We start from the raw sequence: 16,727 nt of genomic DNA on the forward strand, positions 1-16,727 counted from the left end.
CTGGAAAGAAAGGCATCTTAGTGGGATACAACGAATCTTCCAAAGCCTTCAGGATCTACATTTCAGGTCAAAGGTATGTTGAGGTAAGTAGAGATGTAACTTTTGAAGAAGATATTGCTTTCAAAAGATCTAAAGGTTCATTATCCAACAATAATGATATGGTGATTGAAAATCAAGATTCAATAGTTGATGCTAACCCTGAGATACAGGAGGAGTCTACTGACCTTCCGGATTAGGAAGTTCAAAATGACCCAACAGAACCCATGCACTCTACCGATATACCTCAGGATATTGTGGTCTGCAAGAAGAGACCACTTTGGGTTAGAAACACAATTCAAGATGCTGATGGATTTGCTGCTCCCAGAGGAACCTTTAGAGATAGCAAGAGATTCCAAAATCACGCCAACTACATTTCTGTGATGTGTATTGAGTATGAACCTCACAATGTCGAAGAAGCTATGTCCCATCATGCTTGGAAATTAGCCATGGATGAAGAGTATGGGTCTATCATCAAGAATGATGTATGGGACATTGTACCCAGACCCAAAGGTAAGTCTGTTGTTTCCTCTAAATGGTTGTTTAAAATTAAGCATAATGCTGATGGTAGTATTGAAAAATACAAAGCTAGGTTTGTAGCTCGTGGTTTTTCTCAAAAGGAAGGAATAGATTACGAAGAAACTTTTGCTCCTGTTGCTAGATATACTTCTATTAGATCTATAATAGCTATTGCTACAGCCAAAGGTTGGGAACTGCATCAAATGGATGTTAAGACAGCCTTCCTCAATGGTGTTATTGAGGAGGAAGTCTATATTGAGCAACCAGAAGGTTATGTAATCCATAAAAGAGATTCTCACGTTTGCAGGTTGAAGAAAGCCTTATATGGGCTCAAACAGGCTCCCCGGGCTTGGTATGAAAGAATTGATAAGTACTTACTAAGCTTAGGGTTTCGTAAGAACGATGCAGATGCTAACATTTACCTAAAGGTTTATAATAATGATATGCTTATTTTGGTTTTGTATGTGGATGATTTATTTCTCACTGGTGAAAATAAATTAATTACAAGATGTAAGAAAGAATTAGCTTCAGAATTTGAAATGAAGGATTTAGGTCTAATGCATTACTTCCTAGGGTTAGAAGTATGGCAAAAATCCAATGAAATTTTTATAAGTCAAGGAAAATATACTATTGATATTCTGAAAAGATTTAGAATGATGGATTGTAAACCCATGCATACTCCTATGGAATCTAACTTAAAGAAGTTAAGTGTTTTAGCAACTAACTCTAATTTTGCAGATCCATCTGAGTACAGGCAACTGATTGGATCATTAATGTATCTAGTCAATACAAGGCCAGATATCTGTTATGCTGTGAATGCCCTCAGTCAGTTCATGAGCTTGCCTAAACTTGTTCACCTGGTGGCTGCCAAGCACATCCTAAGATACCTGCATGGCACTATTGGTTATGGGCTGAAGTATTCACTTAACACTTCAATCTTCTTGGAAGGCTATTCAGATTCAGATTGGGCAGGAAGTGTCAAGGATAGGAAAAGTACTTCAGGTATCTGCTTCAACTTGGGTTCTGCAGTGATCTCTTGGGCATGTAGAAAGCAATCTTCCGTAGCATTGAGCACTGCAGAAGCTGAGTAAATTGCAGCATCTGTTGCATCCAGAGAAGCAGTGTGGCTTCGCAAACTCCTCGTTGGATTATTTGGTCAAACTAGTGGTCCTACCACCATTCATTGTGATAATCAAAGCTGTATAAAGATGTTAATAAATCATGTATTCCATGACCGGTCCAAACATATGGAAACGCACTATCACTTCATTCGGGATATGGTGCAAAGAGGCGCCATTCATCTAAAGTACATTAGCACGGATGAAAAGGTTGCGGACATCCTTACCAAACCTTTATCCAGAGTGAAGTTCGAATACTTCAGAGACAGACTTGGTATTGTGGAAAACGGAACCCTAATTGAGAGGGAGCTCCAATCTCAGTGACTCTATCTGCAGCACTTTGAATCATTCTTTGCTTGTGTGCAAGAATGAATTGTGTCCAATCTATGCTTGTGTGCTAGATGGATAATTGTAATTATGTAAAGACCCACTTGTGTATTACACTTTCTATGCTTGTGTGCTAGAACCATCCTATGCTTGTGTGCTAGATCCATTATATGCTTGTGTGCTAGATGGAACTCTAAAGGTTCAGATTATGTATTCTCTTCTTCCCTAGTTAAGAGGGAGTGTTGTTTGTAACTAGGTCAATATATGGGTTCGGATTGCCTTAAGGCAACATCCGAACCCATTTAGGACAAGGCCCTATCCTAAAGGGTAACGTGCCCCCAAGATAAGCCCAGCCCTATGCTTGCATGCCATCCTAAATATCCCATGCCACAATAACTATATTGGCGCCAAAAGGAAGGAGGCCGACTTGAATCAATAAAGGCTAAGACACATATAAATAAAGACATCTTGCAAAGACAATTCATTCAAGTATTCAGCGAATCAGCTCAGCGTGAAAAAGTGCGAATTTACACAAGGAAGGTGCGAACTTGTCCAAGAGGACATAGGCAATTTTTGGTGCAGACTTGAAGAGCTTAGAAGTGTCGATCTGTCATACAAAAGGGATCAGATCTGACAAGGAAGCTAAGTATTGTACTTGTGATATTAAGGGAGAATATATAATCTGACCTGTGGGTCTTTAATGCTGGGTTTTTCCTCCTTGGAGGTTTTCCCAGGGTATTTGTGTTTGTCTTTTGTTTACTTCCTTCATTTATGAGTTTACTGAATTATGATTTACTAAAATGTTACAAATCTGATTAAAAAACTAGGGCATAATTAAAGGACATGAATCTGACTACTAATCTAGGGCACAAAAATTACAGCCACAACTAGTGCAGCCTTGGTGAATTGTTGATTTTCCCAAGTTTTATTTTAATGTATATATCTGATTCAATCTGATACTTACATTCTTGGAATTCTATGTGTTCTCAAATTGAATAACATTATACTATATATATTCCTTTGGAGAGGCATGTCCTTGAATGGACATGTCTCTCCTTTAATTATAATAATTTAATCAATCAATTATTAATTTAGAATAATATAATAGATTAATATTGAATATTAAATTTTATATGATTAATAATAATATAATAGTATAACATAATAATATATTATTATCAATCAACATATATTATATGTATTCTAAATGATCATTCAACTGAAGCTACAAACATTAACACTCCCTCTTAGCTAGGGAGGATGATCAGACAAGATGTGTAGTGATCTCCCATGTCAACACTTATGGCCCTCACCATAGCTACACAAAACATAATTAACACTCCCTCTTAGCTAGGGAAGATAAAATCAATGCAAATGCATTAAGTCTAGATTAATTATGGAATAGAGAAAATATTATCTCACTATGATATCAGGAAGTATGGTATAAACAAGAATATCAAGGCACATGATATTCACCATAACTCGAAAATATCATCTCGTGATATTGGGAGTATTTGCATTAACCATATGATGCTCATCACAGGGGACCCTAGTCTCAAGGTGTGAATTTGCCTCCGTCGGTGATTCTATTCACAAGCTCTTGCGTGGATTGCCTCTATCGACGATTCTATCCATAAGCTCTTGTGTGGATTGCCTCAGTCGGCGATTCTATCCATTAGTTCTCACGTGGATTGCCTTAGTCGACGATTCTATCCACAAGCTCTTACGTGGATTGCCTCAGTCGGTGATTCTATCCATGAGCTCTCACGTTTGCCTCAATCGACAATTCTATCCACAAGCTCTTATGTGGATTGCCTCAGTCGGCGATTCTATCCATGAGCTCTCACGTGGATTGCCTCAGTCGGCAATTCTATCCACAAGCTCTTCTGTGGATTGCCTCATTCGGCAATTCTATCCATGAGCTCTCACGTGGATTGCCTCAGTCGGCGATTCTATCCACAAGCTCTTATGTGGATTGCCTCAGTCGGCGATTCTATCAATGAGCTCTCACATGGATTGCCTCAATGGGCGATTCTATCCACAAGCTCTTATGTGGATTGCCTCAATCGGTGATTCTATCCATGAGCTCTCACGTGGATTGCCTCAGTCAGCGATTCTATCCACAAGCTCTTACGTGGATTGCCTTAGTCGGCGATTCTATCCACGAGCTCTTACGTGGATTGCCTCAGTCGGCGATTCTATCCACGAGCTCTCATGTGGATTGCCTCTGTCGGCGATTCTATCCACAAGCTCAAGTTATTGTAAGATCGTCACCTTCCAATAACCTCAAAAATACAAGTGGAAATCATTTGGAAGTCGTCACTTCCTTATGATTTACACAGGGCCCATAAGGCATTAAATGATTTCATTAGTATAATAATCAATTGAATCAATTTTTAACTCATAAGTGTTTCACCTTTAAAATCCCTCTCAATCACTATGATCGAAATTGTCACAAGTTGACTGAACCATTTGCTCCCTCTGAAGCTCAAGTTCTTGTATCAACCTCTTGTCCTCCTTTGAAATTTCAGACTCCCTCTGCATCTGGTCTCAATCATCAATTCGTTTATAAGCATCAATTTATTTCTCCCTTTAATTCAATTTTATTGTGCTTTCGTCCTGAAGGTATGTTAGAGAGAGATTACAAATAGCTCATAAACTAAATTATCTCGAACAGAAATACCAATGATAGAAGCATACAAGATTTTACTACCCAATATTATAGCATAAATTACAAACTCAATAATTCATGTGCCTTAATAAAACATGGAATACTTATCTTAAGTTTAAAACATTTCCTTTCATAAGGTGAACCCATATAAGAAATATCACGCATGAATCATCTCTCATCATAATTCCCTTTGAATGATGTAGAGCATTTTCATAATTTTGATCAACACTTTCATTATGATCTGCCACACACAGTCGTTAATAACTTTTGCAATTTACCAAATTTATCCAATCTCTTCGGTGAGATGTTAGAAAATCTAATTACAAACATTTCCTCCAAGTTATAGCCAGATCCAACGGTTAAAACAAAAGTTATGACATTTTTCCCAAAACTGCTAACCCTAGGTAGGGTTTCAAGTGACCTGCACCAAAGTCGTCATATCTTGCACAAAACTGAATCAAATTTGATAAGATAAACATATTTGAAAACTAGAAACACAGATCTTTCCATCCATATATTATAGTCCTCATTTTGAAGCCAACCAAGGGCCATACAATGGCATATTTCAAACTGAAAATTCTAAAAAAAAACTTAATTCTCCAACCCTCTCCAACCTCAAAATTAAACTTCACAGGCCTGAGCTCTGATACCATGTTGATTTTCCCAGGTTTTATTGGATGTATTTTAATGTATATATCTGATTCAATCTGATACTTGCATTCTTGGAATTCTATGTGTTCTCAAATTGAATAACATTATACTATATATATTCCTTTGGAGAGGCATGTCCTTGAACGGACATGTCTCTCCTTTAATTATAATAATTTAATCAATATTATAATGTTTCATCAATCAATTATTAATTTAGAATAATATAATAGATTAATATTGAATATTAAATTTTATATGATTAATAATAATATAACATAATAATATATTATTATTAATCAACATATATTATATGTATTCTAAATGATCATTAGACTAAAGCTACAAACATTAACATGAATGTTATATGTTGAAGAATTCTTTACCAGCAGGCGCACCATCAAGTATTTTCAACAGCAAACTGCCATTACATTCCAGGTTTCTCATTATATATTAAGTTCATTTAATTTGCACATTGTACTTGGCTTTGGCATTCGAAAATAAGGAGTTACAAGGTTGCACAATAACTGTTTGATAAAATGCCTTTGCTGTAGTTATTCATTTCGGTTTATATTGAAGCACTAGTATGCATGCCAAGTGTTTGTAGAAATGCTTATTGGCTGTAAGAATCAGTTACAATCATTTTCAATCTTCATAAGCCATTGGAAATCTAAAAGAGAAGTCTTGCATTGCATCTCTGTTATTTGTTAAGCTTATTTACATTCTTTTTTAGCATTTGGTCATCACTGGCAATCATCAAAACAAAATCAAACAAACTGAAACAAAGAACGGCAAGTACAGACTTTGCAAGACAAGTGTTTGACAATATTCCTTGGAGCTCAAAGACAAGTGTTTGACAATATTCCTTGGAGCTCAAATCATCACAACAGGGTCAGATTTACCGAGGCATCCTAAGAAGCAAGTTTCTTAAAGTTTTTGTTTCTTTTTCCTAGATTTTTCTTTGCAAATGAGCTCTCTTGTTTTGTTTTGAACTTTTTGATTTGTTTTCATTCTTCTAGTTATCTACAACACATGCTTAATTTTTTAAAAAGAATTAACTACTAAGTTTTATTTATATATTTTTGTTTTTGAATTTCATTTGTTTCAATTCTTGGAATGTTTTGTTTATTGAACTTGTTGTCTTAGGTATGACAATGGCAACCATTTCTAGCTCCATGAGCAAATCCCACTTCAAAACAAACTGAAACTCTCCCCTTTGGAAATATATTGAAATGGTACAACTTCTAGGTGGTGGAGGTTATGTTTGGATTTGTGGTCAATGTAAAGTTAGATATTCAAGCTCATATAGTCAAGTGAAAAGCCATTTGTGTAAGATCCCTCATCAAGGCATCAAATTTAGTCCATGTGAAGATCATAATGGCATTCCGAAAGCACAAGTCCTAGCATATATTGAGGAGCAAGGTAAAGTAGACCAAGTAGCAAACCGTAAATCAAATCATCCTTTCTTAAAGAAAGGATCTTGAGAGATGAAGCCCCCTCCACCACCTTCTCATTTTCCACCTATAGAGAGCCATCCATTTTTGTCCATAGCTGAAGAACAACCTATAGCCTCTACACATATGAGATCAAAGTAACCATTGAAAAATGGCATTTTGTAATGTCCCTTTTTGGGATATTCCTGATTTATGCCCTAAAACAACAATTCCAACTTGAGGATTGCAATATATTTATAAATATAATTTTATCAAAAATGAAGAAATTTTATTATAATATTCAACTTATAATTCTATATAATTCAGAAGATAGAACTTATCTTGATTTTCTGCAATAATTCTCCTTCAGCCCGTCTTGTCAAAGATCAATAAATCATAGCATATTCCTCACAACCAATCACATCATGAATTCCTTGGTTACGCTTGCAAATGGCAATTATCAAGCTTGGTTGTCCTTGACTTGCTGAGAGTATGGAAAGTGGGCCGCCCTTCCATCTCTCAATCCACCTTGGAGGCTTGTCATCCTCCTTGATCAAACCCAAGAGCATGGAAGGCTGTTGTTCCTTCCAACTCCTGCTCAGCTTGATAAGATCATGAAAGGGGGCCATCCTTTCATCTCTCGTGGACTTGGAAGAGATTTCGTCCTTCCTATTTGCAAGACACTTCCATAAATTCATAAATGATTTCTCAAGGAATTTTGCTAGATTATTGTGGATTGCTTGATTTATCTTTATTGTCATTTCTTGAAGGATTGGTGAGTGGATGCTTCAATGAGCTTGGAATGGATTGATTCTTGAATAATTGATACTTGAATGATTGAGACTTGTATAATTGATTGATGGATGGATTGTTGTTGAATGATTGATTGATCAATTGAATGAATTCCTTCAATTTGATGATTTGAGGAGTTGGTGAGTGATGATTAAGTGATTGTTCATTAGATGATTGATGGGTGATGATGTAATGAATGCTGGTTTGATAGAGTGATGATTGAATCTTTGGAATGATCACTCGTTTATATTTTATTAGTGAAAGAGTTGCCACATTTCATAAGAATTGAGTCACTACCCTTCTTTGCTACCTTATCCTTCCATCATTGATATGCACCCTTCATTAATCCTTCCTTCATTGATATATCCATTTCAAATGAACGCTTCTCCCTTTTATATCTTTTAATATGAGGGAAAAGTAACACCTCTTCATCATTTCTACCCTTTGAAAGAGTCACAACTCTCCCTCTTAATCATTCACTTGAACCTTAATTATGTTTTAATTAAATATCTTTTATTCTAGGAAATGGCTGCCCCTTTTTTTTCATTTACCTTGGTCAGCCCCTCACATGGAGGAGCTTTTATGATTTATTCCATTGCCTATGTTTGATTTATTAAGATTGTTATCTGTTTTGGAAAAACAATGATCTCATCGTGGAAGCATGACACATTCCATAACGAGTCTAGAGAGATTGTCAATCAACACATAGCAAGATATGTCTATGTGAATGGATTGGCATTCAATGTTGTTCGATCACCATAGTGGCAACAAATGGTAAAAGCAATCAATGATGCTCCAAAATGGTACAAGGGCCTAGGTTTTGAGATTGGAAAAAAAGAAGAAATTTGTAGAGGACTACTTGAAGCCCATAAGGGATTTGTAGGTGGAAATAGGGTGTCCAATGTTTTTAATGGATAGAAAGATGCGAAAAATCACCCATTGATCAATATTATTGCCCATAAAGGGGCAATGTTTTTGAGAGCAATGGATTGTGAAGGAGAGTTGAAAGATGGTACACTTATTGCTAACATTCTTTGTCAAGCCATTGAGGAAGCAGGCCCTCAAAATGTTGTCCAAGTTATAACAAAAAATGCCAAACATTGTCAAGCTGTTGGGTTATTGGTTGAGGAGTGTTATTCACACATTTTTTGGACACCTTGTGAAGTCCACTCCCACAACCTTATGCTACAAAAAAATGGCACCAAAATTGATTGGATCAAATAGGTGTATGCTGATGCTGAAAAGATCCAAATGTTTGTCACCAACCACCATATGTCACAAGGTATATTTGGAACATTCTTGAAATTGGAGTTGTTAAAGGTAAATTAAATAATAAATATGTTTCACTTTACTAAACGTTTTTAATTTATTTTAATTTTAATTTTGCAACAAAAAAAAAATCAAATAGGTTGTTGAGACCCGTTTTGCTTCCAACACAATTGTGTTGAGATGACTTGTGAAGGTTTGTGAGGCACTTTCTAACATGGTCATCAGCCCAAATTGGTCCATATGGAGGCAATCTAGCACCACAAGGGCAGCAAAGGTTAAGAAAATGATCGTAGATGACATTTGTTGGGATTGTGTTGAGTATCTCCTCAATTTCACTAAGCCCATATTGAGCATGATCCATTATACCAACATAGATAGGCCTTGTTTGCATGAGTTATATAATGGCATCAACTCAATGATTGAGAAGATGATAGTCATTATAAATGCAAAAGAGCAAGATCCTAAAGAAAAAATCTTCAAACAACTACACAAAAACATTGAAGAGAGATGGAACAAAATGACCACTTTGCTGCATTTTGCCTCTGCATTGAGTCCCAAATATTATATTGCTTAGCTCCTTTCTCTGACAACAAGAGCTGCCCAATATAGAGATGTTGAAGTCGCTCAAGGGTAAAAGGTAGCACTTTGTAGACTCTTCAATGATCATGACATACAAGATGTAGTGGGGCTAAGTTCATGGGTTTTGTATGCTCCAATGACTATGATCTTGATGCTCTTCGGGACAAATATATGGTTGATGCTCATAGTTGGTGGTACTTCCATGGCCAATAATACACGCACCTACAACCTCTTGCGATCAAAATTTTATCGCAAGTTTTATAAAAAAATATTTTCTTTTAAGTTTTATTTATATTTTAGTTCTTTAATTTTGTAACTCTAGTCCAAGGGGTTGAGCTTAATTGGTTAAAACGTTGGGTTTACATTGTGGAGACCCAAATTAAATTCCCCATGGGGACATCTAAAGTAAAATTCTAAGTTACGACTCTTGGTCTTCCATAATTGGTTTCTAATATAGAAGTGGTTTCTAATATGGAAGTAGATTTCTTAGGAGTAACTCTTGCATAAGTGATTGCTAATGTGTTTGCTCATAAGGAGCTTGTATTGGTCTAATGTTGATGCTCGTATGAGCAAGACATTTGTAATTGATATTTAATTCAAAAAAAATTGTAACACTTAAATCTCTAGTTTTGTCTTAATAGGTTACTAGTTTATTTGTCTTCCCATAGGAATTGAAGCACATACTCCTACATCCACTTAATAAAGCTCAATTGACTATACTCAAAAAAGGCAGAGGACTTGGTGTATGTGCATTCAAACTTGCAGCTCCTTACACACAAAGAAAGTGGCTACAAGGGACACAAGGAAGTGGATATCAAGCCAAAGCATATTGACTTGGATGCTTCCACTTCCCACTTTGCTGCACTTGATGTTGATGATGACTATGAGCCAACTAGTGAGAATGAGAGTGCTAGTGGTAGTGCCAATGCCAATGTCAGTGGCACTATTTGTGGTTCTTCTAATTTACCACTATGTACATCATCTAATATTAATGATGATATTTTTGACAACCCATATGATATTTGACCAATGATGGCTGATTGTTGACACTTGACATTATTATTTTTCAACTTTAATATATATATATATATATATATATATATATATCATGACATTCTAATGTAGGGGCACCAAAACACATGCTTTGTCACACTAGACGAAGGGTTACTCCACTTGACATTCACACATAGCATAACAAAGAAAATAACACAAATTTGCAAGACACAACTTGCCTTATATTTCTCAATAAAATGAAATACAAATTCATCAATTACAAAATATTAGCCACTTAGGCTTTACAACTCTACAAGCTTTGCTTATCAAGCTTTGTAAAGGACTCAACCCACTAGCCGAAGCCTCCCTTTTATAGCAATATTGTGTCTCTTGGAAATCCCACGCCCCCCTCTTGGAGTAACACAGGTCAATCAAGAAATGCAACATGCAACCCATAAAAGTCCCAAGAAATTCCCAAAATTGTTGAAATTCCCAGAATGGGCACCTAGAAAGATATCCATTCCACTCCACCTTATCACAACTCTTCACCTTCCTTATGTGGACACCAAGATGGGTATTTTCCTTATTTTGCCTTGTAAATGATTAAAATATGTGTCCAGTCATGGATATTACATTTGCCTTTAGACATAGGCCACAAATATTAAATTATTTCAACTCCCTATGTCCCCTTAGACACTTTCCAAAGTACATGGAGACCTATAGTAGCTTGCATTAAAAATAATTCACCTAGCCTTTACCAAAAATTAAAATAACAATATTTTTGGATGATGCAGGATTGCCCTACACCCCTGGAGGCTCCTGCATTACATTCAAGTTTGACTAATATTTGACTATTAATATAGTGGTATATTTTGTTAATGTTATTTGACTATATAATAATGTATTTTGAACTTGATTACTGCTGCAAATATGTATGTGTTTCTAGTTTTTATATGTTTTTGCATCGACGAACCCAACCCCAAAAACAAATTGACCAAACCTATGAATCTTGAACCCAAACCAGGACCAAGACCACTAACTTAGCGCACCTAAAAGAAGAATGGATGAAAACAATTAATTATCACAAAGCATTCCAAGTTGCTTCATGGATTTGGACATTGGTGTCATGCAAAGTTGACACAAAATCTTCTTATTAGCTGGATTCTTCCTTGAAAAATTACAAAAATTGGGATTGGACGAAAGGGAATTTTGGCAACATAAGCAAGCTTCAACTCTACATTCATTACAAAAATACTTCAACAATCTAATCTATGTTTAAACTTGAAGTACAATTTCTGCAACATAAGTTTGCATCAACTCCAATTACATTGTATGTGAAAATGACTGTAATGTCCCCTTGTTGAAATAGGATCTATTAATTATTAATAGTAATAAATTAAAATATAAAAGAATAAAAAATAAAATTTAATATAACTAAAATTTAGTTAAGTTTAACAAATGATCAAAAGGCATGAAATGAAAAGTTGTGACTCCCTCAAACATGAGATATAATAGGGAGACTAGAGAACTTCATTTGGGGAGAAAAAGGAATTAGGAAGCATTTATGGGAAGAAGATAAGGAACTGACTCTTTCAAAGGGGCAGCAATGATGAAGGGTTGTGACTTTTTTGAAGGGTGGTAATTGTGAAAGGTTGTGACCATCATGAAGAGGTGTGACTATCTCTCACATTGGAGGATATAAAGGGGAGAAGTTTTCATTTGAGAAGGAAGGATCCATTGAATAGAACAAAATATCTTAAGTACTAAAAGCAGATTTAGGAGCAGACCTAAATCAGAATTATAAGAAAATCTGGAAGAATGACATGAACATTTGTCAACGAGATTAGAACACAAATACAAATCTGCAAACAATAATCAAGCAAGCATCAAAGGAAAAGAAGAGGAAACATTAAATCAATTACCAGAGAATCAGACCTGATGGAATAGCAAGGATTCTCATACATGCATATATATATATCTAAGTATAGGCGGCAAATCAGATTGATATAAACAGCAGACCTATGCATTTACAAGGTGCTTGGGCAAAAATATAGGAATATCCCAATAGGGGACATTACAGTGACATATTTATAGTTTTCCAACTACAGCTTCTCGAAGCTTCAGAAATAAAATGAATATAATTGCTTCAAAAGCAATTCTATCCTCATCCTTTGAAAATAATGTAAAATATTACTTCTTTTCCCTTTTTGCTTCTCATCTTGAGCATCCATATGAATCAAAGTCTTCGATCTTCTCATTTTGTTTTTAATTTACTTTAACTAGTCCTCAATCTTGGCTTGGGCATTAGTTTGAATAAAGGGCTCATAATCATCACTTTTTGTCATTTATATTGCATTATTTTCCTTTTATCTTCACTTGGCCCCATATACTTTGAACTTGAATGACAATTTTTGCAGCATGAGTTTGGCATCAACTCACATTACATTGTCTGTGTAAATGACACACAAATAAAAAAATTAATTTAAAAGCAATTCTATCATCATCCTCTTAAAATAATATACACTATTTACTTTTCATTTTTTCTTCTCATTTTGAGCATCCATTCAAAATAAGGGCTGTGTTCTTCTTATATTGTTTTTAATTTGCTTCCTCGATCTTGGATTGTGCATCACTTCGAATGAAGGGCTCAAATTCATTACTTTTTTCCCTTTATTTCACATTATTTTCTTTATAGTTTTCGCTTGGGCTCATATAATAACTTGAGCTCTACTTTTGCTTTGTTACACATTCTGTTTTGGCAAGAACAACATGTTACTTTGGTGCTTGATTGAGTTTAGGCACCCATTTGCTTTATGGTTGAAGCTTTGGTTCATTAGCACCAATTTTCAAGTGATTAACTCACAACTTTGAATTTCATTTAAATTTATTCCATTTTTTCATTTTCAATTCTGACTTTAGTAAAAATTCCACTAATCATTGTCTTTCATCTTTCTAAATTCCATATACCATCCACTACTTTTTCTAGAAAATGCAAAACAGATAAGTTTCTGAAAATAGAAGATTGTGATTTTCATGTTTATCTCCTCGATTGGGGGCACCATGAAAAAGGAAAAAGCATTTTTCCTAAAATAGAAAATTTGAACTTTGAGCTTCACAAAGACCTCGTCTTTGAATATATGACCTTTCGAAGTGACCATTTTATGTTTCGAAGACAATCCTCATATATGATTTGTTTCGATGTTTGGGACAAAACTTAAAATCGCCTAGTCTCAATTCTTCCAACCTGTGCCTAGTAGCTGCATGCAAAGTCTTACAACTTAACCCTTTCTTTCCTTTGCTAGTGTTGGAGCCTCTTTCAAGATTCATAGCTTGATAATCTTCATGACCAGCAATCATGCATCGTCAGTAGACCAAAACAAACAAAAACTGTAGGATTTAATTGCTTTAACAATAAAGATATCATAGTTGACATTGATGTTGCAAGAATAACGTAACATATGGCTATAGATATGATTAAACATAGATTATTTAAGGGTACCAAATTTGGGTGCCAACAAATTCCACATGCAATTATTTTGGCTGAATTTGACATTCATCCTCTTCATATTTCAGTTTCTTTTCATGTAGTGATGTTCCTTCAAAGATTAATATGCAAAGCAAATACAAGAATTGCGCATATTAGATATGCATTGAAGGCCCTTCAATCATCTATCAAATTATGGGAATAAGGGATCAAGAACACAAGGTACTCCAAATGTATGGGTTTCTTGCAAGGAATTGTTATAGTATCAATCATCTTCCTTGTAATACCTTCTCTATCAATGCATCCAGATGTTGAAAAGAGATATTCATAAAGTCATCAGTGATGAGATCTAAAAGGGCTACATAAAGTCAACTTGAATAAAACCAACAGAACAATCATCAACAAAATGCAACAATTACTTGAAGCAATATATCCATATTAAAGATGGACGCACTTGGGTTGCTTTTGTTTTGAGATTTCATTTTGGGACAAGTGTAAGTATATTATCATCAGCTTTGCATAGGGCCAAAACACTTTATCCTAGGAGATCAGCACATTTGTAGCCTTTGAACTAATGAATCAAAATCAAAAGAGCATTTTGTGTAGAGTATCCATTCTATTTATGAGATTAATGTGAGGTTGTGTTGTCACTTCATAGAAAATCGTGGCTCTCTACAAAATCTTCTTCATTATGGGGATAAAAGAATGTGTTGTTTTAATCATTAGAGGGATGACCCAACACAGACTCTGCATTGTTAAGAGCCATTAACACAACTATTTGTCTCGATCTTCATCTTCGGATTCTTTTCTTCAACCTCCATTCCAGAGTTGTAAGGAGCCATTGTGATTTATGATTTACCTTCCTTTCTTTGACAAACTTTTTCCATAAAATATATATTGGTTTGCAGTTTCATCAACTTAATCTGGTTGCCCATGCACAATAATATATAAATTTCAAATTTCAAATTTCCAATTCAAATATAATGACCACTAGATGGGGGTACCAGTTGGCTTCCCTGAACCTGAGTCTGTCAGTGACTATTTATGCCATACTAATTGTTTAACCATGTAATATTTACTAAATCGTTTGTAGAAAATAAGTATTACTAACACAAATGTATAAATTTCTCTGCGCACAACTTGAACAAGCAGCAATTCCAGCGTCAAAGTAAGGTCAAACTAAATTAGAAAAATCTCCGGCATACAAACTCGGTTAGATATTTAAAATAGGGCATAAACTCTAGTTGAAGTAATTGAAAACGCACCTGAGATCTCCTGCAACTCCAAAGAAGAGAGCTTTGTTCCAGTGCCAGCTTGGAAGGCATTCAGAAAGTAATCTAACTGCTCTGCACAACTCCCAAAGTCCACAGTTTTCATATCAGCAACACTTTGTTTTGCATCTTCGGCAACATTTTTTGCCTGTGTCACAGTTTTGTCTGCGAGCTTCAACTGCTTCGATAGCGATTTTTCTTCCTCTTCGTTTTTAGGATGCCTTGTATGTTTTTTCTTAGATTTTACAATGAGTTTAGAGAAGGAAGACTTGGCAGGTTTTTTCTGCTTGACCTGCTTCTTCTTTTCACCAACCTTCTTGGCCATTTTTTCACCAGTTGCTCTATTGTTCTTTAGCTTGTGCTTATGAAGAGCCTGAGACAAATCTATTTTGCTTGTTTTTCTTCACCTGGCCAAGAATGTCAATCTAACATTTAATAATGTATTTCAATTGTTTTTGTCGGCGCCCGCCTCATTGTTAAATTGTTCAATGTTGTTGGAAAACTTTCTATATTTAGCTTGTTAAAAATTGGTGCAACCCTAAGAAAAGGACTAAAGTTATTATAAAAATTATAACATTTATGTAATAAAGTTGTTTTTGATTTTTTTTAATGGTTAAAATAGCTCAAGATTTGAACGCTTGAAGGTTCTAGAATTTTTTTTTTGCCATGAGGTAGGGATGTAGGTGAACACTAGCAAAGGTCATCATCTGTATCTTGAAGAGAAAGAAGGTTCATAGGGAATTTATTTTTGAGGGCAATCCCTTACAAATGATCAATGAATATAAGTACAGTAACCTTGACTTCTACAAAAAAATTAGTTGGGAAATATGTAGAGCAAAAAGGATTCAAGGGGATGGAAAGCCACTCATTGCAAAATAGATGTAGAAGAGTTGAACTATGGGATTGGGAAACTAAGAAAATTCGTTTTGTGCTTCTTGTGGTTCTAGTAGTATTATATGGATGTAAGATATGGGGTAGCAACACTTCAGCAAGAAAATGGAGATAAATAGAGAGATTACAAAAATATTTAATCACAAATAGCCTTAAGATTAAATCATTTATCCTATACAAGATTGTCCTAGCGGAAGCGGGGGTTTTTCCTATTAAGGTGTCTGTTATGTTCTAGTTGCTAAGTTATCTAAGAAGATTAGAAAACATGGAGATACATCATTAGCCAAAAGTGGCAGCGGAAAAGAAACTAAATAGAAGGAAGAGCACATCAATGAAAGAAAACATTACATGGATGAATAAGTGGGATACTTTCATAAGAGATTGCTCAAATAACAATGGGGAAATATAAAGTATGATCAAGAAAAATTCAAAGAAAATATATGGACAGGACAACTTGGGAGGACAAAAGGAATACTATATCAAGCATTTCAATCCCACACATAACCATACACAAAAGAACTACATAGGAATGGAAATAAAATGGAAAGCAAAAATGTTAATTGCTCAAATAAGAACTAACTCACATCAACTTAGATGCAAAATCGGAAGATGGATGATACCTAAAGAGGAGTGGGTAGATAGAAGATGTATATATTGCACTCAAGAGTCATGGAGACAGAATGACATTACATCATG

The 16,727-nt window shown here is 35.1% G+C and overlaps 1 protein-coding gene across 1 annotated transcript in view; it reads right to left on the reverse strand.

The window, feature by feature from the left end:
• The window catches only part of LOC131080032 (uncharacterized), a 117,828-nt gene extending 102,216 nt beyond the window's left edge, over positions 1 to 15,612 (reverse strand). The window contains exon 1 of the mRNA XM_058018128.2: positions 15,135 to 15,612. Within this exon, the coding sequence (XP_057874111.2) occupies positions 15,135 to 15,465 (331 nt within the window). The 5' untranslated portion in view covers positions 15,466 to 15,612. The remainder of the gene's footprint in view (positions 1 to 15,134) is intronic.
• Positions 15,613 to 16,727: the final 1,115 nt, after the last annotated feature.

This window comes from Cryptomeria japonica, chromosome 3 (assembly GCF_030272615.1).
Source record: "Cryptomeria japonica chromosome 3, Sugi_1.0, whole genome shotgun sequence".
In the NCBI taxonomy this organism is placed as follows: Eukaryota; Viridiplantae; Streptophyta; class Pinopsida; order Cupressales; family Cupressaceae; genus Cryptomeria; species Cryptomeria japonica.